Genomic DNA, 27,649 nt, shown 5'->3' with positions numbered 1-27,649 from the left:
AGTTAGAGTTCAGGATTGTAGAGTAAGGCTATTAGATTTCAGGAGAACAAACTTGAGGGTATGAGGAGAGAGTTGGGTGATATAGATTAGGAGAAGCTAACAAGAGGACAATCCATTCATCTATCAGGACCATACTCTGCACAGAGCATTGGTGCTGCTGAAGCAGTCTCCTGGGTTATTGGGCACAATCGTGGATTGGTCGCCATTCCGATACAGGATAATCGAATGACTCAATGATCCCAGCAAGCTGGTACTTATTTTGCCGCACTCAGAAGGATGGCAAACTGAGTCAACCCCACCTGGTATTAATTCAGCAGTAGAGCAGGATTTGAACTCAGGACCTTAGGATCCCAAGCCCACCACCATAACCATTAAGCCAACACCAGGCATACATACATCAATCAGCATCAGAGAAATGGGAAACCTTTAAGGAGCAAATGTGTGGAGTACAGAGTAAGTACATTCCAGTGAAGTGTAAAACGAGAAGCAGAAAGAGGCGAGGATGGTTGAGCAGTGGGATAAGGAACGCTATTAAGGAGAAGCAGAAGGCATTCATTAGGTTTAAAATAACAGGACTGGAGTTAGATTTATATAATTATCAGAGTAAACAGAGGCAAGTTAAGAAAATAACTCAGCAAGCCAAAAGAGTATGAGAAGGACATGGCTAAGAATATTAAACATAATAACAATGTATTCTTTAAGTATATCAGAGGAAAAGAACAGGTTAGGACCAGTGTGGGCCCATTGAGGAATCACATCAGGAGTGGTTAGTAATGAAAGTGAGATGGCAGGCTTATTAAGCAGGTATTTTTCTTCAACTTTTACACAAGAACTGTCAGGAGAATTGCCAATAGCTGAGAGTATCTATCAAGGAGGTGAGGAAGGGCTTTTGCAGAAGATCCAAGTTGGAGTGGAAGAAGTAAAGGAACAGTTAGGAAATCTAAGAGAAGATAAAGTTGCGGGTCCAGATACTGTGCACCCGAGAGTATTGAGGGTGGTGGATGAGCAGGTAAACGAGATGTTAACGGATATTTTCAATAGTTCCCTGGAGTCGGACAGGTACCGGAGTATTGGAGATTATATATGGGTTTCAATTCATAATGAGGCAGAAATGAGCTCACCTGTTGCTCTCTGCAACAGCATGTGCAACCCAGAAACACGACATGTGAGGTTTTCCAGCCAAGTTGCCATGGGAAGCTTTTCAAGCCAGGACTCCAATGGGAGTTTTTGCCTGAACATCTGAGCCTCCTCACTGCAAAAACTGAGCTGCCAACTGCAGTAAGAGAGGACACACATATGCATGGATTAGGTGGAACAGGTATGAGATGTCACATAATGGGGAAATACTGCAGAACAAGAGGTAAAAAGAAGGAAGCACATTTTAGATGAGGACAAGTCTGAAGACGACAATGGTTCACGAGCGGTATTTGACGATGTAGATTGTTCCAGAAGTCAAGGATGAGAAATGTGATAAGTTTTGAGCAAGTTATAATTAATTACAGTGGCCTTCAAACAAAAGCTGCAAAATGTCGAAAACCCGGTTTCGATCAACAACTTTCAAAATTTGACCTTTGCATAACTTTTAAAGGTCACAAAACAATGTTGTAGACATTAAAATAAGGAAACAGGATACGTGCTATAGCTTATTGGAGTTAGTTCGTCGAAGAAGGTCGAAAAGCTGGTTCGATTCCTACAACTTTGAAAATTTGACCTTTGTGAACTTTAAAGGTAAAAGGTCAAGGATTATGATCTTTGGTGCAAAACTTCCTCTGGAACATTCAAGCAACAATATAACGTCATATAGGCTATATGGCATTCACACTCCTCAGATTAGCCATACTTTGATGAAATCAGCATAAAAACAAACTTGAAGGGGGCGCCACGGGCAAGGTGTTCGAGATAGAGCAAAATGGTTTCAAGACTTTAGATGGGGAATGACCTCAAGATTATGCATAAAAAATAGTCATCCGAGCTCTCAAAGTTTGGGCGGTCATATGATTTTTATGTCAAAATTAACAATTTTCTACGTTTTTGACCTTGTGATCTTGACCTTCGGACGAAAATGAAAAATCGGACAAAGACAAGTTTTAGATAATTTATTTTGCTTTTCAAATACTGAAGAACCCATTCCATTCAGTCAATTCCCGAGGAGAAGATAGATTTTTAATCCGACTACCCCCTAAAAATGGCTATTTTTTGGGCGTGGCTCCGCCCACAATGGGCGTAGCACGCCCTCATCCAGGAAAACATAACTAGACATTGATATCGAACACATAACCAAGTTTCATCAAGATCGGATCAAAGTCCACCGAGTTATGCTCTGGACAGACATACAAACAGACAAGCCGGTAGGCGGACATGGGCAGTCGCCTACCCAATAGAACCTGACACGATGGGCCCGTTCGATGGGGAATGACCTGAGGATTAAACACAAGAAAATTCATGATTCTAGCTTCAAGGGTTAATGCTGCAGATTGTTTTTTCGTTAAAATACCCCCACATTTAGAGGTTTTTCGGCCGTTGCAAGGCAACGGAGGGGTCCATAGCAACGGTTCATTCTCACACATAACAAGGACATACCATGAACCACCATACCAGTTTCATGTATATCTGACTCATAGTCTCTGAGATATAATGAACTTCGTTTTTTTTATTGTTTTCGACCAGGGTTCATTCAAAGTCTATCTTCTCCGGCAGTTTTCATAGGATCCGGCTGGAAATTTTTGACAATATGGCTGAACTAGCGATACCCGTGCACATGCACGGGATAGCAGTGCAACATAGCTGGTAGCAGACGACAGACCGTACACGGGGAATGACAAAAATACGCATTGTGCAAAATGCAAGTGGTACTATGGAATGCCAAGACTTCCCAAACATTGGCGGCATGTCCGCTAAGTGCCACAGCAATTTCATCGGGATCGTGTGACGGCGAGCCGAGTTTTTAGTGTGCAAGCATGGTATTATAATAGAGATGTACTGCCCATAGTCGCTCATGGGCCTATTTTTGATTTTCGAAAAAATAATTTTTTTATGATTTTTCAAAACTTTCAAAGTCCCGTTGCTGGGCAACGGTGGTGTCCATAGCAACGGTTCTCATTTGCACACAACTAGGTCATGGTATGAACCTACCAACCAAGTTTCATCGAAATCGCCATTGTCTTAACGGAGCACTGGACCGAACAGAGGGACAGACAGACAACCATATCGACGGAAATACTGATAATATTAGGGTAGAACAAATTTCAAAAAAAAATTTTTTGAAAATTTTTTTTTTTTTTTCGACGACATCGACTACCCAACAGACAGACAAACAGACATAACGAATATAGTGGTCACTTTGGCTGGCGCTCGTGAACCAACAGTCAAGGAAGACTTAAAGGTGGTGCATTTGGTGGCAATTTCACTGTGGCACTGTAATGCAATATTCTCATTTCGTTTTCTTTTGAACTCAGCAAGTGTACAAACACAAATGGTCCACTGCATTTGAAAGGTAATTATGATAAGTGAAGAGTGAAGGGAAACAATGGGAAGTATTTACAAGGCAGTATGCAAATGACTTGCCTGCCAGCATCTCCGTGCGAACAGAATAAAATGGGGATGACAGTGTTGCTGATGCACTGACACAGAGGGCAGAGAAACTCGCCGTTGTCAATGTCATAGCTCGTGTGCGCACGTAGGCGATGCTGTCTTCGTTGCTCCTTTGCCTGAACAGCCTCAAAAAAACTGCAAAAGCAAATCAGGAAATTTGATGTTTGGATAATTACAGCAGTTTCCATTAAGTTGTAGTTTAGAGCGAGTCTGCAAATTAGACTGTTAATCATACCTCTGCCAGCAGTGGGCGTGCATGACATGTCCACAGCTTGTTGTGTGTGTTCCGCAAGGAACATCTGCTGGCATTAGTAACTGATCAAAAGCACCTGTTTGCAAAAAAACAAAACCAGCCAAACAACTTCTCAACTGTTGCTTTACAAGTGAACATTCAACTTGACTTAGCATATCATTATAATGGCTCCCTTGAATCCACTATTACACTGATGAAAGTGGCAGGTCGTACAATGACGTACTGTTTATCTGCACAAAGTCTGTAATGCTCAGAGGCTGATGGAAAATGCCCATACATGCCTTGGCTGGCACAAAATCCTGATATTAATATCACTGAGGCTACACAGGGTTCTTTGGATACAGAGAAAGTCAAACAGGAACCAAACACCTTTGATGAATTGTGGAAAGTGCTGTCGGATATTTGGAACATTACACAGTCAAAAATTGATAAACTGTATTGGGAGCATCAAAACAAGGTGTCATGTTCTATATAAAGCAAAGATCACACCCACCAAGTATGAATGCACTGTACAACATATTCATGTTTTTGTGTAATGATGTATTGTATCCTTCCTATAAATCACAGACCGGAGTTTGTGTGTTCGTTTATCATGCTACTCCTACAGTTCTGGGCCAATTACATCCAGACAGGCTACATCGGATCAGCATGACCCCATTTAGTGTATTGGGGTGTTTTTATATTTGCTGGTGGTTTTTGGAGGCTGAGGAGGACGAGGACGAGGACGAGGACGAGGAGGAGGGTGCAAATTCTCCATGTAAATATGTATCGTGTCAGGCTGCCTCCAGGTGGGAGAAGGTATTACAAGGCTCCACCATTTACAGTACATTATTCCTGTCCCCACATTTTCCAGTACAGTGAGGTGTTTTGAATCATAAGCAGTCGGTATGTTTTTGCTTCATGCACATAACCTGGGTTATTGTTTTTTTGTGTGTATAAAGAGCTGTCCGTTGCCTATACACCACCCAAATAATGGTATGCGTCAGAAGAATGTGTTGCATGGTTGGAACAAGATCGCTAGTCGGGCCGGTACTCTACCAGAATGTATATCTCTCAGTTACAATTACTCATTATTTGTGCATGGCCTCTTTTTCCATAATTATTCTCAATGTTGAGCATATCGAAACAATGATTAGACGGCCAATATTCGGCAATATGTTTATCATGCCAACTCTTCCAAAAAGTTTTTATTGACTTATAATGATTGCTTTTGCAAAATGAAACTTGAAATAACCCACGTAAAACTGGCACACTAAAAACGATAAGAATACAAACATTGTTTTATCTTGCCTTGTTATCGTTAATGAGTGATGTTGAGTCTGCCAAACACTTCGAAAGTTTGTAAATCTGAAGGAATTGTGGACATTTTAGAATATATCCTGGTAACGTGCACATGTTCAAGCACTATCGAATGACACCATAGTTAGGCCATGGCAGAAATGAAATGATTGGGCAAAGACTGCAACATGAGAGAGCAGCAAAATCGCGAGACAAGTTCCATTTTCCATACTTGAATATTAATTAAATTTTTTTTTTTTTAATATTTGAATGAAGGTTTCACCTTCGGGTGAGCTCTGATGATGGACAAGGGCAAGCTGCCGAGGAAGGAAAGGGCAGCGGTACACTGCAATCGCAGGGCTGAATATGTGGGAGAGACCAGGACAACCTAAGGCCAACGCATTGCTGAACACCGCGAGGACTTTGAGTGCAGCTATCCTAATAGGTCTACCATTGCCAAACATGGCCTCAAGGCAGGGTTAGCATTTTGGATAGGGATACACCCATATTGGATAGGGTTATTGGACACACCCATATTGGATAGGGTTAGCATTTTGGGTTCGACCCTGAACAGCACCAGAAGACGGATTTTGGAGGCTTGGCATGCAAATGAAATGGTCACATCGATCACGCAGGTGGTGGTGGATTTGCCATTAGTGTTTGGACCACTCTTGCATAAAAACACACGGAAGGCACTCTGCCATCGAATCGGAATTATCCACAACATTTGCCACCCTGTTTGTTCATCAAGTCAAACCTATTCCAAGCCCTTCCCCCACCTCTCTTCCCCCCCCTACCCCAACCCCAACTCCCCGCCTCTGCCGAACACCGTCACATGCTCACCATATGTGATGCTGTTACAACATCAGTTGCATTTATCTGATGGCACATGCAATTACATTGAATGGTGTTTACTTTTAATGGGAGTTATTGATTATCTTTTGATCATATTCAAGCATTTTGAGTCATCAGTATGCGATTGGGTTACATCAAGTGTTTAGTTTGGCCTCAAGGCAGGGCACACACCCATATGGGATAGGATTTGCATAATGAGTTTGATGCTGTCCAGTAGCAGTTAACATTTTGCTATTGGCATTGCACATGGTACATGCTTGGGAGCCATGTTTTATCTTTCCTTTGAAAACATATTTGAAGGAATTCGTTTGATGGGAGGACACAAACAAACCCGAGTCTAGTGCTGCACGTGCTCTGGTTCCCGCCATGACGGTTGATCTCTGCACAAAGGCGGCTAACACCATAGCGGTTGCGGTGGGACTTGTCTCCTGCTCCTCCTGGCATAAAATACAGCACATAACTCTCTGGCCATTTCGCCTTTTTGTCACGCCAGTTCCCAATGCAGCGGGCCCTGAGCGGCAAGGTCCAACAGCCACTGGACATGCATCTTCACCACTTTCTGATGATACCCCCATTGGTACCAACCTTGAGGATGACCTACAAGTATTGTTGGGAGAGGAGAAAGAGCAGGCAGTTGCAAGTTAGTGACAAGAGTTTCAAAGATGGCCATTGTGAAATGGTTGAGGAGTTTCTATTCCACAATTTTTTTTTTTTTAAGTCAGTTGGGTAAACACTGCAACTCAAATGACAGCCTGCATACCCTTCCTCTGCAGAACTTTCAATCTCTCCAACAGTCTGCTTAAAAAGCTCTCTGTTTTCAGCAATAAAATGACGCTGCATTGCTGACATCTGTGCCATGATTTTCTCCCGTCGGAGCCGTGCCATCTCTGCCTTGCGCTTGCATTCGGACTTGTCTCGTTCTCTGGGGCCCTGTATCACCATACAAGATGTCTTTAAAACAAATCAAAAACAAAAGGGAATGAAACACATATCAATAACAAGCAATATGGCAAATTCATGCAAAGAAACCTGCATATTCACATTTCACTCGATTATTATATTTAAGGTGTTGTAACGGATACTGTGGAGGTTTAATTATATGCACGATTGAAAACTTGCCCTCCTATGAAGTTAATAGCGAATGCAATGCACATGAACAAAATCACTTTCGGAATCGGCAGATACTTGGCAGAGTATGGAATCATCACAAACCAAAGTTTTTCAGTATTTTCAAGATTATATATTTGAGTATTTTCAGGGAATGAGAATTCTGCAGGAAATTGTAAATTCTGACTTAAACTAAGCTGCTGTAAGATTATGAACCACCTCATACCCCTCCGTACCCCCCCCCCCCAACTCAGCACACTCCCAGCTCTCTTACCTCTTTGGGCTGTTGCTCTACCATGCTTGGAAAATACCCCGACTTCCTCCTTAACTGCTGGACAGTCTCAAAAAGCTGTAGGACATGAATATATATTGGTCATGGTTAAACTTTGCACATCATACACCCATCACTCCTACCCACATGCCCAACTCAACGCCGACCCGCCCCTTCCTCCCCAACCCTCCATGCCAAGGAAGACGCGTTGAGATCAGGAAGTGATGCAGAGTACAATAAAGCAAAGTACGAGCTGCACAAGGCCATAAAAGACGCTAAGCACTACTACCGGGAAAAACTTGAGGAGAACATCGTGAGTGCGAATGCGAAATAACTCTGGCAGGGTCTTCACACAGTTGTGGTTACAAGCCAAAGTTGAAATTTCCAACGAATGGCGATGACACATTGGCTGACAAACTGAATCGTTTTACAGTCAATTTGATCGCCCGGTGAGCACAGCGCCAACCACAGATGAAGTGTCAACTCAAGCTTTTTGTGATCTCTGAAAATGACACTCGGCGCGTTCTGATGGACTTGAAGGTCAGAAAAGCAACTGGTCCTGATGGTATCATCCCTGTTCTGCTGCGGTCTTGTGCTGATGAACTCTTGCCCATTTCTAACCCATGCTTTGAAACAGTCCATAATGCTCCCTGTACCAAAGTGTTCCACAGTGAGTTGCCTAAAATATTTTAAAGTTGTGCTCACATCCATCATTATGAAATCTTTTGAACATCGTTTCATACAACCTTCTAGCTGTTCTTCCTGCTTCACATGACCCTTATCAGTTTGCCTATTGCTGTAATCATTCAGTTGATGATGCTGTTTTCACTCACTCTCCACCACATGTTAAATCATCTGGATAAATGTATGCCTACCTATGTAATATTACTTTTCTTAGAATTAGTTCGGCTTTTAATACCGTTTCACCTCACAAACTGAATTTTCAACTCGATGCACTTGTTCTTGATGGTTCGATTTGTAACTGGATTTTGGAATTTCTATTAGACAGACCATAGGTGGTCAAAATTGGTTTGAAATTTACTCAAATGATCACCCTGAATTGACAATGGCGCACCTCAGTGCTGTGTTTTGTCCCCGATGTTAGATTCATTGGTCACTCATGATTGTGTCGCATTATCTGATAGCTCACTGGTGGTGAAATTTGCAGACCTGACTGTTGCTGGCCTGATTCTCAACAGCGATGAAAGTGATTACTGTAATCAAATCAAAAAACTTGAGAAATGGTGTTCTCTAAACAATCTCAAACTCGATGTCCATCTATCCATCCATTGGGACCATACTCTGTACAGAGCGTCGGTGCTGACAAAGCAGTCTCCTGGGCATAATCCTGGATAGGTCACCACTCTGACACAGGAAACTCGAATGGCTCAATCATCCCAGCAAGCTGGTACTCATTTTGCCAACCTCAGAAGGATGACAGGCTGAGTCAACAAACCTGGTATTAATTCAACAGCTGAGTGGGATTTGAACTCAGGACCCTCGGATCCCAAACTCACCACCCTAACCATTAAGCCAACACCAGGCATAAAACTCAATGTCGTGAAGACAAAAGCAATTATTGTTGACTTCCGGAAAAACAAAACTCCCATTCACCTTTGGTTATTAACAATGCTGAAGTTGAAATTGTCACTTCTTTTAAAATTTTAGGGATACATATGTCCAATGATCTTCAGTGGAGAAACACCAATCACTGTGTGCAGAAGGCTCAGCAATAGTTGTTTTCTTTGAAGGTTGAAAAGTTTCGGTGTCGGACGTCCTGTGTTGATCAAGTTCTATTGGACAGTGAATAGAGTGTCATGACATTGTCTTTCACTGTCTGGTATTGCAGGTTGATACGGGACAACTGATGATGACTGGATAGGATAGTAAAGACTGCTTGTGAAATTATTAGGTGTGGTCTGACTTCCATCGAGAGCCTGAACTTCAGTTGAGTAGCAAAAAGAGCGAAAGCTACCACCCGAGATGAGTTCCACCCGGCGCACAACATTTTTTAACTTCTCCGTTCGGGTAAACATTATCGTTCCATCAAGACCAACTTTAATTGCTTGCATGACAACTTTTATCCAACTGCAATCCGACAATATTTAGGGTAAGTACTGGTACCAATCGGGTCACAAGGCAAATGTGATTTCAAATTTTGGGTCATGTAGAAATAGTTTGGGAGCCTATGATCTAAAGAATGGGTGGCTGGCCCACTGTAACCAGTCAAAATGGCACTCAAAAAACTTTGGATGGCATTTAATGTTAAAAGCGGTCTTCCATGTTCAATCTGCTCTTCATGGGGTGACAATGGAGATATGACCGGATGACATTCTCATTTTTGACCATAAGGTCATTGGGCCTTCTGATTGGTTGCTGAACATTGGCAACAAGAATGATGTTCTGCACCTATTAATATGAAAATGTCCTTTACATATGCACAGTGCAATAAGATGTCACGTCACAAAGTTTCAGCCATAATTTATCTTCCATTCTGGAGCTATTACAAAATTAATATAAATCAACATTATTTGACTCGACATGACCTTTAATCATGCCTGGTGCTGGCTTAATGGTTGGGGTGGTGGGCTTGGGATCCTAGGGTCCTGAGTTCAAATCCCACTCGGATGTTGAATTAATACTAGGTGGGGTTGACTCTGCCTGTCATCCTTCCGAGGTCGGCAAAATGAGTGCCAGCATACTGGTATCCTGTGTCGGAGTGGAGACCCGTCCAGGATTGTGCCCAACAGCCAAGGAGACTGTTTACGGAGCATCAACGCTTTGCAAGGAGAACGGTCCCAATGGATGGTGACCTACAAATGGGCTTTAAGGTCAAAAGTGGGAGTGTCGTCCAGTCCCATCTTAATCGCCACCCATGTGAAGTTGATTAAGCATGGATGACTGTTTCTAACACAAAATGCAATAAAAAGTTTTTTTGCATCCCCTGGCTGTCCCACTCATTATTATGGACATTTTAAACTGTGCCACTTATTTAATCACCAAAATAATTCACCAAATGTCTGTCCGTCCATCCGTCTGTCTGTTCCCAGGTACCGCAAAAACGGCTGAACCGATTGCAACCATTTTTTGGTGTATAATCCTGGGACCCCTTGGAGTAAAATAGGCATAACATGAGCCCCCTTGACGGCTCCCATAGGGAGCAGGTGCTTCTAGTCACCAAAATGTTGTTTTGGCCTCTCCACACTCATCACAATGAATCTATTTCTTATTACTTGAAGAAATCTACGATTTTGTCAAGTATGTTGGTCAGTTCAGTTTGTTTGTTTGTTTGTACGTCTCACTCTACAGGTTGCATTTCGAGTCGGTATGTCATGGAACTTCACCAATGGACTCATTGGCCACCAGAATAGAACCCTATAACTTTTGGCATGTCAAGGTCAAAGGTCAAGGTCAGGAAAAATTCCTGAAAATCGCGAAAATCCGTATCTTTTTGCATGGGCCGATTTTCAAAAATTCATGTCTCCGCCAAATCTTAACGGATTCCTTTCAAATTTGAAACACGGACGTAGGAGGGGAGTATCTTTGACTGGATTAAAAATTGGTCACATCCGTTACGGATTATGGAGGTGACAGGTGTTTTACTTCAATTTTTTTGTTTTTTTGTTTGTTTACCCTAAAAACTATGTTTAACCCCAAAAATACCTATTATCGCTCAATATTCTCGATGGTACGCGATCTTGTTGAATTTCGTCAAGTCCTGGCCCTATGGGCCATTTTTATTTATTTCTTATTCAGTCATATTTGAGCACACACTGTAAAAGTACTTATTTGTGTATGTGTATCGCATAGATATGACAAACTCATTATCATTGTCATTCCATGAAATACCTGCAAACATCAACAATCTATCTACATATGTTCCTTAAAATATCTCAATATATTCATACGAGGCAGGTAATGAACTGACATCTTGTATGTAATCCTCACACATGTGCATTTCATAGGGGAACCCTCTCCCACTTCCCAATCCCTCTTCTTCTCTTCTTTCTCCACCATAACTCACCTGAAGTGTCCATGTGATACAGTCCTTGTGTGCATCCAGCTGTGTCACATTCTGCAGGCGCTCGAGCAGAGTGAATATACCTGGGCTAGATGTTCCACGACTACCTGCAGCGCTTTGCCACCCACTTACTGGCCCTAGATATAGTGGAAAAGAGCAAAAAAATTTCAAGTTAGATAATTCGTTACAGCACAATATATCAACATGCAACAAAGGAGGGATGCTGCACGTAGCCAAAGACGTTGTACATTAAAAAATATTAACGTGACAGAACGTATGTTCAAAAAAATGTATGTGATATGGAACAGTTAACATAAGAATCAATTTTTTTTTCATTGTTGCAAGGCATACAAGACATGCAATGTATATGCAATGATAGGACAGAAAGGAAAATGCCTTACGTAGGGCTTTGAGTGAGAATGTGAAGTTAGATTCAGTTTCACCTGCACTCTCCAAATGCTGTTTCTCCACCTGGAGTGCCATCATCACGAGGTGCAGTACCTAGCAGTGCAACCACACGTCACACACGACATCATGCCAAGTATGCTGTAGGCATATAACCAAAATGATGACGGGCAGAAAAAAAAGGATGCGATGAGAAGGTAAACAGGCCTGACCTTCTGCAACATTGCCTCAGTCCAGGCTTGGCAACGGGGGTCCTGCACCCAGTGGAGAATGGTCCCAAGTACACAATTGAGTACGTCCGCTTGAAGCAAATTTTCCAGGCTGGCAAACATCGGTAAAAGGGGTGGCATCTCTGGTGGGGGGAACACTGCAACCACCAAAGAGTAAAAGAAGGTAAAAGCAAACATAAGAATTGGTCACAATGATCACACAGAGTGACACATAAGGAGCTCACATGTTAGCAAAGAACAAAGTTCACTTCAACACAAAGTCTTACTTTTTAAATACCCAAGATCCAAACTGAAATGAGGGCAACAATGAAAGTTTGCATTTCCATCAACGAATAAAGATTATTGATGTTGCTGAGATTGATCATAACACAAATGAACAACTCGATGTGTCATAAGCACAAAGGCCAAAGCCCAGTATTTCAGATATAGAATTGCTTTCAACAGGCTACTACACAAGACGGGTGTTTAAATACCCATCTGTAAAGAAAGGGTGGGAGAGCAGGGGCATTGCCTTGCAAGTGGGGATTAAACCCAATATCAAACAATAGCGAGAATTGATTTGCAATTCATGTTCCCTCCCAGTCACAATGAGGAAGAAGAAACCCTATGACTTGGGTCTATTCGGCAAAATAAAAGGAAAAGCAATTTTCATGAGCCCACGCTCGCGAAGCAAAAAGCAGGGTGAAGCGATTGGTCCTGCATGTACGTGCGTGCGTACGTGCCTGCATTTTGTTATTCCATTCTCACTGGAACCGCTTGTCGGATTGACACAAAATTTTAACCATGTGTGCAACTACTCGTGTAGAATGTTTTAATGATAATTATGACATCGTACGTCACGTGGTGTGGCAGCCGTGTTGGACAAAAAAAGGAAAAACTTTAGACCTCTATCTCCGAAACCGCTCCATGAAAAAAATTGAAACTTGGCACATGGCAAATACTCCCCATGGGGAATAAGTGTGCATTTTTATGATGTCATCGGTGCCTTCGTTATGACGCCATGATTGCATAAGTAGAATGCTACATCCAATCAGTATGAAAATTTTTGAGGGTCATCTAGGGATAAATTGGTCAATAGAAAAAAAAAATTATGACATCATCAGTCACATAATGTTGTGATGCAGCCTCTTTTTTTTTTTAAACATTCAAAAATCTTCTTCACCGAAACAGCCGAACAGATTGAGAAGAAATTTTACAGTTATGACCACCTATCCATGAGGAACAAAAAGATCCCCACCTATGATGTCACAGATCACATGGTTTGGCATCCATATTGGATTTACCCTAATACTTTTAAAAGTCTTCTTCTCCAGAATGGCTGGACAGATTGAGGGGAAACTTCACACACGTTCCCCAAGCCTTTGGGGATACCAGGGTGTTCATGAAAAATTGATAGGTCACATGGTTTGGTAGCCATATTGGATTGAAGGAAAAAATTTTTTTTAATTATCTCTTGAACCGCTGCATCAATCGAAGTGAAGCTTCACAATCATGATCTCGTAGTGATGGGGAAAATATGTTTTAAATTTCAACCTGATCGGACACATGGTATGGCAAGCAAGATTTTTTTTATTTTTTTAATCTGAGCTCTGTTTTTTATTTTTTGATAAGGCTCACTTTGCTGTGCCTGGATGGGTGTGAGGGTTGAATTATGAAGTAGCAGTTGAATATGTTAGAGGGTATGGGGAAAAAAATCTGAAAAACCACAGGTGGGAAAGGACAAATGGACAGCAAACCTATAATCCCCTTCAGTGAAACTGGTAGGGGACTAATAACAGACATTCCCATGGCAAGTTGCGAAGAACTGGATATAAATAACGAAATTTTTAAAACTCGACCTGCCGTCTGTGTATTGAAAAGAGAAAAGAAAAGAAAAGAAAAAACAGAAGTTTGCAGAACGCAAACGTTCCTATGTCCATATAATATGCAAATGGCTCTGAAACAAACCATATACTGTACATGCAAACATATATACACAGAACCTTGGTTCATACATGTCCATCTGACTCGCTCACACATCTGCTTTGCCGACATGCACAAATTACTAATCTCAGCTTTAGGCTCGATAAATGCACAATCAGAAACAGAATGCGAGATTTAGTGGCACAAACATAATTTGGAAATCTGTAATTCAATGGAAAAGATGCGCCAGTGTGCAGATGACAACTTACAAGATGAAAATAAAGCTTCAAAATTCTAAACTCCAAGGGTTGGGCCATTTGGCATTTCCATCTGAGTAAATACATCATGATGCTGGAATCCCAAGCTCAAATCCCATTTACCATAATGAATTATTTAATTTGCTATGATATCAATTTACAATCCATGTAAAAATATGGACTCGTAATGTTCTTTCCCCACCGATGCTCTCATGAACTATTTTATGAGTCTGAGATCAGGATTTAGAAAATAAATAAATAAAACAAAAATAGTCGAGTCAAGCACACACACGTCTTAACTTTCAAGCAACTAAGGTCCTTTTAGTGGTGGAGTGAAGCAATTGATTGCCAGTATATTCAACCTGGTAAAATATTCTCTTTACATATTCACATAAAGTCGATAAAAGGTTGTTTTGCATAACAAGGCCGACAACACGATGTGTACCTCCATTTGTGAAATGCTACAAAATGTTTATAGATGTGCGGAAATAATCTTTAGACTTCGACCTAGTCTGCTTACATGAGGCACATCCCATGCTCAAATGTCACACGTTGCTTGTTCTTTTGGCTTGGTTTTCTTTGAGTCTCAATTTCAGGATATAAATGTACCTCAGGTCAGGTCAGGTATGGGAGCATGTGCCAGAACAGCACATCGCTGCGTCCACTTTCCGCCGGTACTCCAGGGGCCTCCGTCTGGCCATCCCCCAGGCAGATGCCAGGCCCATCCCCATCTCCTTGAGATGATGGTCAACCTGTTGCAACCATGAGGCACGTGGTCGACCCACTGGCCTCCTCCACTCATGAGACTCCCTCGCTGAGAGAATCTGGTGAGCAGGATCAGAGTCAGGAAAACGAGCCACATGTCCATACAGCCGCAACTGACGCTCACGGACTATGCAGGTAACAAATCTCATCCGAGTCTCTCTCAGCAACCGCTCGTTGGACACAAAATCCGACCAGCGATAGCCAAGGATTCTCCGAAGAGACCTGGTACCAAAGGAATTAAGTCTCCGTCTCAGATCCTTGGTCAAAGTCCAAGTCTCGCACCCATAGAGCAAGACTGGAAGTACCAAGGACCTGAAGACTCGGACTTTCGTCCTCCCGCACAGGTACCGGCAGCGCCACACCCCATGATCCAGTGAATCCATGACTCCCCAGGCCCGACCCAGACGTCTATTGACCTCTGACTCGCAGCCAGCAGAGACATGAATATCACTGCCAAGGTAAGTGAATCTCTCCACGACCTCAACATCCTCACCACAAACAGACACAGACAGGACAACAGCATCCAAGATGTCACCGAAAGCCTGGATCTTAGTTTTGACCCAAGAAACCCGTAATCCCAACGGCTCCGACTCCTCATTCAGCACCTCGAGGGCCCCCAAGAGGATGTCTAAAGTCTCCGCAAAGATGACTACATCATCTGCAAAGTCAAGGTCCGAGATCTTGACATTCCCAAATGACGCACCGCAACTTGATCTCTCCGACATCCTCCCTAGAATCCAGTCCATACAAGTGCTGAAAAGTGTGGGGGCAAGTACACATCCCTGACGAACTCCAGTAACAACTGGAAATAAGTCAGAGATGGTACCACCACACTTCACAGCACTCTCAGTACCAGAGTAGAGTTCAGACATCAGATCGATCAGTTTTGGTGGCACCCCACGAAGACCAAGAATCCTCCAGAGGACATCCCGATTCACTGAATCGAACGCTTTACAGAGATCAACATAGGCTGCAAGCAGCCCCTGCCGAAACTCTCGTCTGCTTTCGGTGAGGACACGAAGTGCAAGGATACGGTCAATCGTTGATCTCTTTGGTGTAAAGCCTGACTGCTCTGGATGCTGGTGCTCAAGCAGATGGTGGCGAACCCTATCGAGAATTATCCGAGCAAAGACCTTGCCCGGCACTGAGAGCAGCGTCACCCCTCGGGAGTTGCTGCAGTCTTGGCGATCACCATTCCCTTTCCAGAGAGGGACAACAAGGCCCCTCTTCCAGTCAGTTGGGATGATGCCTGTGCTCCAGGCAGAGCACAAAACTGCATGCAACGACACGAGTGCAGCATTTCCACCAGCCTTGAGAAGTTCGGCATGGATGCCACAGATCCCTGGAGCTTTGCCCCGTTTCAACTGGTTCACCGCAGCCCGTGTTTCCACAAGCGTAGGTGGACCACAGTTGATTCGAGGGTCAGCAACAGGGATTGTAACACCCTTGACGTCCAACTCGACAGTTGGGGGATCAGCCTGGTACAACCGCTCAAAGTAACCGGCCCAGCGGGCCTTCACTTCAGACTCCTCTGTCAAGAGCCTACCACTCTCTGCTCGAACTGTAGTGCTCCGAGGGATGGGCTTGGATGAACGTAATGCGCGAATTCCCCTGTAAGCGGGACGAGAATCACCTGTCCACAGGTGATGCTCTACCCCCTCACAGATTCCTCGCACATAGGCCTCCTTGTCCACCCTCAGTGCACGTACAGTTTTACGCCTCAGCTCCCTGAACAGCTCAGCTCTGCCATTTAGCCTGGCCCTGCGACTCTGGTCAATGGTATCCAGTGTCCCTTGAGAGACAAAATTCTTCTTTGCCCTGCGGTGAGCTCCAAGGCATCCACCGGCAACATCAAGGACGGTGGTCTTGAAGGCGCTCCACAACTCCAGGATCCCCCAAAGCACCCAGACCCCCCAAGTGTCCACTCAGCCTGTTCGCAAACTCCTCAGCTACTCTCTCATCCCTGAGCTTGGCAACATCCAGCCTCGGCTGGGATGGTACCATTCTCCAGGATTTAAGGTGCAGCTTTAGAGTTGCTACAACAAGCCTGTGGTCAGTATTGAGGAACTGAGCACTCCGGTAGACCCTGCAGTTCTGGATAATCCTCCAACGACCGTCAATGAGGACATGGTCAATCTCCTTTGCCACACCGCCAGCGTTGGAATACCAAGTCCAGCGATGAGCTTGTGGACGCTGAAACCATGAACCAGCCACCCTAAGTCCATGACTTCTTGCAAAGTCAAGGAACTTAGTGCCATTCTGGTTCATAGTTCCTGACCCATGGGGACCAACACACACCTCATAACCGTCCCTATCAGTTCCAGTCGATGCATTGAAATCCCCCATGACTAGAAGTGTATCTCGTCTGGGGCACTGATCAACCACAGACTCGAGTGTGGCGTAGAATGCATCCTTCACGGTGAGATCACTCGCCTCAGTCGGAGCATAAACAGAGACCAGGGAAATGACACCTAAGGAGTGACGAATCCTTAATCTCATAATACGCTCGTTGACCGGTGTTACCTCAATTATCATTGGGGTCAGCTTATTGGACACAGCTACAGCAACTCCTTGGGTATGGTAACCATCAGAGCGACCAGACCAATAGTAGGTGTAACCACCCACCATTATCTCGCCGCAAGCCGGTCTCCGAACCTCAGAGAGAGCTGCAATCCCGATGTCCAAACACTTGAGCTCAGATGATAACAGAGACAGGTGATCATCCTCTCTTAGGGATAGGACATTCCAGGCACCCACCCGAAGGGACCACCTCAGGTTAACCGAAGGAGACCGCCGTCTGGTGGACGACACCTCAGCACCACTCCGACACACTCTCCCGCAATCTGACCCAGGGATGTTACCCCGTGGTTTCCCTCCTATCAAAGATTGGGGGTCCCGAAGGCTTTGCCCCAATCCCGTCATCCGGTGAGCTGCCCTGCGAAGGGAAGCTGCACAGGAGGTACTCCCACGGAGTGGGTTTTCAGATTTTTTTGCGTTTTTGCGTTTTGCGGAATGAAGGGTTTTACGGTGGCCGGAGTGCAAATCCTGCCACCAACCTCCTAATAAGAAGTGACCCAACTGCAGGAGGACGTCCGCAGACACAGTTGGGCACTAGATATGGATGGCCGTTGGCTCACAAGGAGCTCCTCCGCCCTTTGACAGGTTTTGTTTTTAATCCTGCTGGGTGTCCATATCCAAACACCCTCCTCACCAGAAAACCTGGTGGGGGAGACGGTTTAGTCGCCGACAACCCGACCATGGAACAGGTTAGTACAGGTTTACATGGTACCTGTAGCAGGTCACAGATCGAACCTGACCTGACAGAAGGTCAGTACCTCCAAAGTGCATATTACCTCCAAAGTGCATATTACCCAGAAATCTTGCAAACACTCCATGTTTGCTTCGGTAATCAGTCTCTTCAGGAATACCCATTGAATTAAATCAACAGTGCAGTATGTCTATTGGGGTATGCGAACTGTCATGGGAAGCAAGAGACTGACGTTTCATAGATTAAACCCCTCATCGGAGCAAATAGCAGCTCCTTTTAATTGCATAAGAGGGTGCAAAATTTCAGCAATTAAACCAGTGATCTACACTATTTTTTAGAAGGGGATCACTTTTGCCAATAAGACATCAGTGTGAGAGCTGCTACACCGCCTGCAGAACTCCAAAATGGCTGCTATTAGGCCCCGCCTCTACGTACTCTTTTCATTCTTTTTCATTGTGGTTACTGGGCTGCAAACATAATTGTTTGCAAACTGCAATCTACTGATGTAGTGATGTTACTTCTACGCTTTGCAATGGAACACTTATTTGAAACCATTGGGTCAATTTGATAGCATTTATGGCAGATTATGATGGGGTGTTTTCACATTTGTGTATTATCGGCCATGCGTCAGGGGCCGCACTATAGGCCACCAGGGGCTGCCAGTGGCTCGTGGGCCATGCAATGAAGAACAGGGAATTAAACCATACATTTCAATTAAGGCTTTGGTGTGAAGATCGAGATGATCATAACCGAGGTTTAAATGTCATAACAAAAATGAATACTGATTACAAGAATGTGATGAATTGAAAGTCAAAATGCCATAAATGTTCAATGATACGCATATTATAATGTTTAAAATTGCTCAATATGATAGTTCTATGTCGGTGACCAAAGATCCTTAGCCCAGCTGAACTTCAACCTCAAACCTTAACTTGGTGCAATTTACTCAATGCTTTCCCATGGATTAACTAAAATGGCTATTACATTACCCCGATTCCATTTTTGTTTCACCTCATCAAATGGAAGTTCTTGCACCCAAATCCACCATTCCAAAAAACAATCTTGCTGGAGGACATAAGTTCTTCGCATGGTCCAGTCCCCTGGAAGCGTGGATGTCTTCATTCTTCCATTCTCAATAATGCTCTACTTTCATCGACGCTTGTTTCAGTTGTTAGAGCTACATCATCTACCTCCAATCTAAACAAGCTTCTTAATATTTATTTTGGATTTATTTTTTTCCGGCAGAGCTCCCTTTTTACCTTTCTATTACAATGTATACACAGTACGTCAAGTGACAAGAACTCCATCTTCCATGCTTTTCTGCTCTTTCTTTTTTCTTCCATTTTATCCCTTTCTCCAAGTATCACATGCAAATGCTGTGGGTTTAAAAGCATCACATTCACCATTTAACTCCTCAACCTCCCCTTTCTCATGATCTCTCCTCTTCCCTCCGCCCCCCATCAACCTCTTCTTCACACATCTTAATCTTATGCTGTCTGTGCTGGCCTTTTGCCCTTGCTCATCGAACATTTCACCTGACACCCAATTTACTTCGGCCTCTACATTTCCATCTATGCCTGTTTGGTTCAGTTGCTCTTGTCCAATTAATCAATATTCTAACCACGATTCTTCAAAATAGACAACCCTGTTTTAAAACTCAATGATGTTCCACTTCCTCCTTCAATTTGGTTGCTTTCCTTCTGATTCCATGGGGTCCTGGAGATTTCCAATTTTGCTCGTCATGCACCTTCAGAGAGCTTACGAAGCACGACTGTTTTATATGATTTCCCAGGGCTTCCGTTCTCAATGTTTCAGACATTTAGTGTAGGTGTGATTCTCGCTACAGATTTGAAAATTTTTGACTTGTTCATTTTGACTTTAAATCTCTGCTTGAAACTTGTAGGACTTCTCCCATAACTGTGCAAAAGTTCACCATTATTCATGTTTTGCCTGACTTCCTACCATGATCCCGTTGGTAATGGCAAAGTGACCCAAAATGGGGTCATGATTGAGAACCACTCACTGGCCTACACTGTTCAAAAAAAAAAAAAAAAAAAAAAAAAAAATCGGAATAAAGGGAAAGTGACGATTCTGAAAATAAGTACCATTTTAAAGAATACCACTTTATTGAATATGCATGACTAGTTGTCAGCGAAGAATATATTGTTAAAAACACTACAACTAACAAAATAAAGAAAGATTTAACACTTTTATTTCCCCCCAAAGTTGTGATTGGCTTTCAGAATTTTGATTGCTTGTAGGAAACCCTCAATGCACAGCAAACCACAGAAACCCAGAGCCCTTTTTTAATGCAACGTAACTATGCCTTGTAACTTCTAAAATCCTTTACTTGACTGAAAAAATTTTTTCCTGTTGAGGGGCACGGCACACACAACAAACTACATTTATAATGTACAATAACAAATGGGCATTGTTGTTTTAAAACCACTAAAAATGAGCTGCAATAATGAAAATTTAAAATAATTGACGCATAACTCACCAACAACCTCTCCATTTTGCTTTTTCCCCTTCCTTTGTGATTCTTCTGCCTGAAAAAGTGACATTTTTACTGTCAGCAGTATTCATTCAAGGTTATCATGCTTTTCCAAATTTGTGAATTAACTTTGAACGACACTAAAGTTTGCATATCTCAAGACAATTGTTACCCCGCACACGAAGAGAAAAGCAGGATTAAGCAATTGGTTCACTCTGTCTGTCTGTCTACAGATGTCAGTCTATAATCAAGGAACAACTTGATTTCAATTGAATTTTATATTTTGAACAACGCAGAACACAAATCTGCAGTTAAGAAGTAATTTAGCTCTGAATTTGGCAAATTGTACAGAATCTCATCAAGTGCACACAGAGGAGGAAGGTAAAAAAATTTTGGTCTTTCTGCCTATCTGGCAGTCAAACAAAATTCCAAACAGGAAACTTACTGTTTTTAGGAACATCATAAGGGACACAACCAACAGGCATGGATAACTAATATAACATGTTAAATAAGATGGTGTAAAAGATGCTGCATCAACAGCAGTAAATTCTGAAGAAGAAAAAATTTCCACAGCCTTTAAAATCTATATTTTCTTTCAATTGAATTATATACTTGAACACTGCAGAACGTTAACTGAACAATGTGTTTTTTCACTTGGACACACAAATCACCTTTTTGTCACTTCCAAAAACCTCCAGTTTAGTTTGGACCAATCAAATTTGCAGGTCATGCTCTCAGCGTTGGGGAATATCGAGATTCAGCCAAAATGACAGCTCATTGGAAACGCAGATCATGCTCGGAAAACAAAGTTAGAGTTGTTGCTGCGAAAGTTCTTTTTTGAGTTTATTTCTTACTTTGAGATGTTGAGACCTTTTTGCATAAGAATCTTGGTCAAACCATGGCTTGTTACCACCGATATTTAGTCCTACAGGGCTTGTACGGCTTACTTGTTCATGTATTTGATGTAGATTTATCCTTCATCAAACCCAGCAGCTTCGCAGGATTCAGATAAATGTCACACAAGTGATTTGTGAGTTCATCAAGCTTACCTTGATCTTGTGAATCATATTGTATATTACAAGCTTCTCTGACAAGTAAGCAAGATTTTCAGCATTAAAAGAAAGATGATTCATATACTCATCAGCATGTTGAGGCAACCATTTACCCTGATCCACGATCAACATTAAACAAATCATCACTCAGATCGACAGCAGTAGCCTGAGACAAATGACAAATAGAGCTACCAGTACAGTTTTTGATGGTTACTTCTGTAGGGCTATGAACATCAGCCAAACATGGGTCATAATAACCAACTTGAATATCTACAATTCTGGACATAAGAAACGGTGACACCAAGATGGAATCGACCGTACTTTCACCATTAGTTTTATGATGGGAGTAATTTCCTTGACTAAAGGCGACACCAAACCTACCATTAACAATCTTTAAATCAAGACTCTTACATCGTTCAATCATCTCATAACCACTATTGGTGATCACAGTATCAAGATTAAATCTGTCATTCAGGATACCAAGCAGTTAAATATTTTGTTTACTTTTGAATTGGTCATTATAAACAATCAATTCCAGCAACAATAGCAATGAACTCTTCAATATCAATAAAGTCGTTTAAAAGACCGGTTCTTGAATTGAAGTCACCAATTAATATTAAGGGCATGTCAGAATTACAACCAAAGTTTATAATGTCTTCTGCAATAAGATCAAAAATAAAAATGTGATGAACACTGAACCCTCATGCACAATATATACAGCACCAAGGACGATTTCAAGGCCAAAAGCCACCTTGTTGACCTTCAGCCACAAAACATTTTCTGAACAGGAGTCCGGAATTAATTAAATATGGTCAAAGTGAATATCTTTTACCGGTACACAAAGCCCATGCAACCCAGCAAACTTATGAGTAGGAGACTTCTTCATAAACACTGGGTAGAAGTTCAGAAATCACTCCTCTTCAAATGAATCAGTTTTGGTTTCAGACAAACAAACAATATCAAAATCCTTAATATAAACATCAAGGATGCCATGCTTAGCTTTGCTGGCTACACCACACACATGGAGACCCACAAACCTGTTCGGTGTAAACAGATTAGAAGCACAACAGTGATCTGAATCAATTATATCTTTCAACATAGATACAAACAAGAGCTATAAACGTCAATACTGTCACAAGGAACACAACTGGCATTTGGTATATCAAAGGGAGCGGGCCTGCCCTATGCATCCAGGTAAAAGTGCAGGCCACGGACTTTACTCTCTGGTCATCCAATGCTGAAAAGTTCTGGTGAATCATGAACTCTTTTTATCTCTTTTTCACTGACGGAGTGCAGATAGTAAATCCGTCTTTCCACTGTCCACACTTGTTTCACGTCAGGATCTTTTCTCAGCTCACAAACCAACTAGCTTCTCAGGCGAGTGAGGTCATCGTTCATGTACACTTGCTTTCAGTTCTCATTTTCATGCAGGTACTTCTATTTTTTCCATCAGTTTATATTTGATATCTCTGCAGACAAATCTAGTGATGATAGGACCAGGTCTATTCAAATTAACATTCTGATTATGACTCCAGCCAGGATCCTGTGGGAGCTACTAATGTCAAGTGTTGCAACTTGAACACCAATATAAACGGAAGGTCGACAATCAACTGGTTTGTATCTTAGCTGGAACTTCAGGGATACCAAACACCCAGATGTTGTCTTTCCTGGAGTACTGCTGATGACGAACCAAGTTGAATCTTTGAAGATACATCACTCCGACGAGTCCCACCAAATGTTTTTCAGACTCTTCTATGTCTTTTACCAGCAACCCCATCAGATCAGCCATCACTTGTTGCATGAATGCAGTAATAGCTGCAGTTATGACACTTACAAGCATGGGTTGCAATGCTGACATGATCTCACCCACAGTATAAACAATGATCGTTAGAGGTTGTTTAAACTTTACCGCCGTGGTTCTCACCATTGACGGAACCATTTTTGCTTTGCGCAGGTTTTCTTTCAACATTTCGTCTACTTTCATGGGTGTTAACTTATCTTGTGTTGGACTCAGACATAGCCTGGTGAATTTCCCTGCTAAAGACATCAATTAGAGACTCAGGAATTATACCATCAATCGTGTTTTCCGAGTCCAACGTCAGAGCATCAAATCTCTCCCGTAGCAGACACCATCTTCTTCAAAATCATGGGGGTGAAAATGTCATGGACACCATATGTTCTCTTCACTATGTGGGACTTGCCTCTTTACCCGTTTCTTTCAAGCAGTACATAATTAAGACATACTCACAGGGGTCAAGCAAGACTTCATCTCAACGAGGGTTCATCATCCACCCATGCTTTTCAGTTTTATATACAGTATATACATAGATATCAAGTGAATCGGTTGAAAATTGATGATTTGTGACTGACGTTTTGACCGATTGACCTCAAAAACGATAGGCTGCCAGCATACACCCCAGCTTTCCTCTCCACATGATGGGGAGATACCTGATCTCAATATTTCTAGCAGCCGACATGGCTTTGTTGTCAAGGCCCAACAAATGGCTCTTTTCAAATACAACTGTGGTAAATAGCCAAATGACATTAAAATTAATATCTTGAGAAAGGGTTGTTGTAATAATTAAAGTTTACTGCAGTGACGTGTTAAAAACCAGCATGGTTTCCGGTACTGATACGACCGGAAACTTTGCTGCTCATCCAGTAGAAATGTATAAATACCCTGCAGGCTGTTGAATTTTATATAATTCCATGAAGATCATCCGTAATATTACAAGTCCCTGACAGACAATGTCTGCTGCCAGTACAAATAAGACAAAATGTAAGTTTCACAGCCGAATTTAAACTGAAAGTTGACGAAAAGGTTGGCCAATTTCTGGATAAGAAGACGACGAGAGTGATGATGACATGGATTTCAACAGACCTGGGGGTATGTTCAGTTACCAAGTATGTACCATTTAAAATATTGATCTTTACTACCGCCGTTAATCCACCCCAAATACAACTCTCCTTCAAATTCCCTGTTTTCCTTCCTGAAAGTCCCAGTAGTTCCATCTTGTTTACCCCGTGTACCCCGCTCCATCCCTCTCCCTTCCACAGATCTCCTCACGTCTCTGTCCCCCACTATTTTGTGCTTCCCTCTCCCGCTCCTCTCGTCTCCTGCCTTGTTATACGTTTCTGTGTGATAGCTCTTACACAAGCCTCGACATGGTGGACAAAAAAATAAAAAGTAGCTCGCTAGCACTTGCCAAGCTAGTCATTCCTTATCAATGGTTTTAAATGGAGCACTTGCTTGAGTGCTTGAGCCACTTGGCGAGCACTCCTACAAGAAACTTGGAAACTCAACACAACCCCACACTTGTCAACTCCGAGCACAGCGACATAGAAGATGAGAACCTTGTGGGCGTTTTATGAAAAACAACTTTTCCATACCTTAATAGCTTTGGAATTATATATTATATATTATATATATATATATTATATATATATATATATATATATATGTGAAGGAAATATTAGATATGCATGTGTCGGTAATTAAATCTACTATATAAATGGCAGTCCTTCTGTCTGTTTGTCTGTCTGTCTGTCTGTCTCTTTGTTTGTAACCAATAAGCTCCTAGACCAGTGAACCGATCTTGATGAAACTTTACACACATATAGACCTAACATTCAGCTCCAGGATGCACTAAGTGGCTTTCCATAAAAATGAAAAAATATTTATATTAAAAAAAAAGAAATTCCATTAAAAAAAAAAAGGCTTTCAAATAGTGCGCCGGCGTATTAATCGTAACAAAAGGCTTCATGGTTAAAAACGCTAGGGTTTTTTGAAATACAAAATGTTCGTATTCGTTGACTTTTTAAACATACACATTCTCCTCCTGTTATAACAGCTTAGAAACCTGAAACATTATGCCACTGCGAAAGCGAACAAATTTGAATTCTCGAACTGCACGCGCACGGCAACAGCGACAGAGGCGTTCAGAGGTATGCCGTTTCATAACACACGTCTCCCAATTCTTACTTCAAGAACGGTTATAATTTTGACGTTATCAGGATAACAGACGTAAATAAATCAAATACGCTGGGCCAGGCTGGGTTATGCCCGACATAAATTAAGTCACAAATGATGACATGAAACCAGCCTCACATTGTTGAGGCATTACGGTTTTTTATCTGATGCGGCAATAAATCTTAACAATTTTGAACTCGAGTGTTCTGCATATAAAACATGGTGGGGAAATATAATATTATAGTGGTGATGAAAAAAAATAAATAATGGTGGCAGCCTCTACAATTTCACAATTAACTCTGACATATACTCCTTCAGATCCACAGTCATCCATAGGATTCCTGTGTGGAGCATGGGTATCCCTGCTAGTATATCTATATATTAGCAAAACTCTCATCTTGTGTGTGTATATATATGTATATGAATATGTATGTATGTATGTATGTATGTATGTATGTATGTATGTATGTATGTATGTATGTATGTACGTTCCCGAAATACAGCCAAAACAGTACACGATAGCGCAAAAACTTTAGGGCCATCTTACTTACCATTCTCCTGCGATGTGCAGTATCAAGTTTCATTCAAATCGGGCAACGAAAAAAATTATTAAAAAAATCAATTCCCGATTCAGTCAAGTACTCTTCAGGAGAATTTGATCAATGCAAACAACCTCAGCAGTATAGTTCGCTGGAGCTATCTTTTATATTTTTTTCTTGAAGTGATTTATTTTAAAATCTCAAACATTTAGTAAAGACAAAGAACGATTTATTTTTAAGCATACAATAAACATCGCCATTTTGATCTAATACTTCCGTGTTCATGAATAAATAAAATTGTGTTTGGACGATAACACACAATAATTTATTCGCCTTTCTTTTCTCCGTTTTTTTTTTTTCACATTGACGCGCAATATCAAGTTTCGTTCAAATCGGGCAACGAAAAAAATTAATAAAAAATCAATTCCCGACTCAGTCAAGTACTCTTCGGGATTATTTGATCAATGCAAACAACCTCAGCGGTTTCGTTCGCTGGAGCTATCTTTTATTTTATTTTATTTTATTTTTTCTTTGAAATGATTTTTTTTTCTCAACCGCTGTCATAACTGGAACCCAACGGGTTCACGGGTCATCCAGTTAAAATTAAACTTGCAAAAAAATTTAAAAACTGCCTTGTTATGCATCTCCTTGATAATTTAACTTGGTCCCTTGTGGTCATGTCATGTATCGTATGGTGAAATACTGTATAACCCGCACACAAGTGGAGTATGTACTCCTTGGAGTATTCGGAGTTGGAATTCTTGGCAATAATTTAATGTATAGCCCATGGTTTAATTGCATGAAAATATGGTAGCGACATTCTTTTGAAACATTTAGTGATCCCAACTATGATGTTACATGCCCCTAATGTAGGATGAACCCTTGTATGAATTATCGTAACTAGTACGTGCCCGTCAAAAAAAAAAAAAAAAAATTCAAACCGCGAGCAATAAACAACCACCACACAGGCCGTTTCTTCGCTCTCGCGTGCCCGTACGTGCGTGGTCCGGAAGTTCGCATATTATTCGCAGTTACGATTATTCGCAATTTAGTTTTAATACCCAATTATTCAATTAGCACCAACATATTTTACCTTTTCGCAATGTCATCGCAAGGAAAAACACAAAGAGAAGAGAAGAGAGAGAGAAAAAAAATCACTTCCTGGTTCGGAGCACACCAGCACTCTGATGTTACCGAAATGTATGCACCGTCTAATATGAGAACGATCATAACTTGGGGGCATTGTGTTTATCTATAAATAAGCACAAGAAATCGAGAAATTATTAGAATACACGAAGTCATCACTCTCCGGAAGCCCATACGTTGTAACCTGTAATGGGGAACGCGGTTGAGCTTCCCTTCCCCATCGGCCATGCCCACGCAACAACGTG

At 41.9% G+C, this 27,649-nt stretch overlaps 1 protein-coding gene and 1 long non-coding RNA gene across 3 annotated transcripts in view; one reads left to right on the top strand and one right to left on the bottom strand.

The window, feature by feature from the left end:
• Positions 1-27,649, bottom strand: part of UBR2 (ubiquitin protein ligase E3 component n-recognin 2) — a 213,797-nt gene that overhangs the window by 66,871 nt on the left and 119,277 nt on the right. Inside the window, exons 24-33 of the mRNA XM_085851818.1 lie at positions 20,704-20,752; positions 11,994-12,148; positions 11,778-11,877; positions 11,380-11,513; positions 7,359-7,433; positions 6,738-6,907; positions 6,309-6,574; positions 3,827-3,920; positions 3,565-3,726; positions 1,122-1,273 (exon numbers count right to left, since the gene is read on the bottom strand). Coding sequence (XP_085707944.1) covers positions 1,122-1,273; positions 3,565-3,726; positions 3,827-3,920; positions 6,309-6,574; positions 6,738-6,907; positions 7,359-7,433; positions 11,380-11,513; positions 11,778-11,877; positions 11,994-12,148; positions 20,704-20,752 — 1,357 coding nt within the window. The remainder of the gene's footprint in view (positions 1-1,121; positions 1,274-3,564; positions 3,727-3,826; positions 3,921-6,308; positions 6,575-6,737; positions 6,908-7,358; positions 7,434-11,379; positions 11,514-11,777; positions 11,878-11,993; positions 12,149-20,703; positions 20,753-27,649) is intronic.
• LOC147014124 (uncharacterized) overlaps positions 1-27,649 on the top strand; it is a 157,906-nt gene that overhangs the window by 99,330 nt on the left and 30,927 nt on the right. The window lies entirely within an intron of this gene.

This window comes from Eptatretus burgeri, chromosome 13 (assembly GCF_056783735.1).
Source record: "Eptatretus burgeri isolate ZD-2024b chromosome 13, Ebu_testis_v1, whole genome shotgun sequence".
Lineage (NCBI taxonomy): Eukaryota > Metazoa > Chordata > Myxini > Myxiniformes > Myxinidae > Eptatretus > Eptatretus burgeri.
This window is presented reverse-complemented; position numbering and strand designations above follow the sequence as displayed.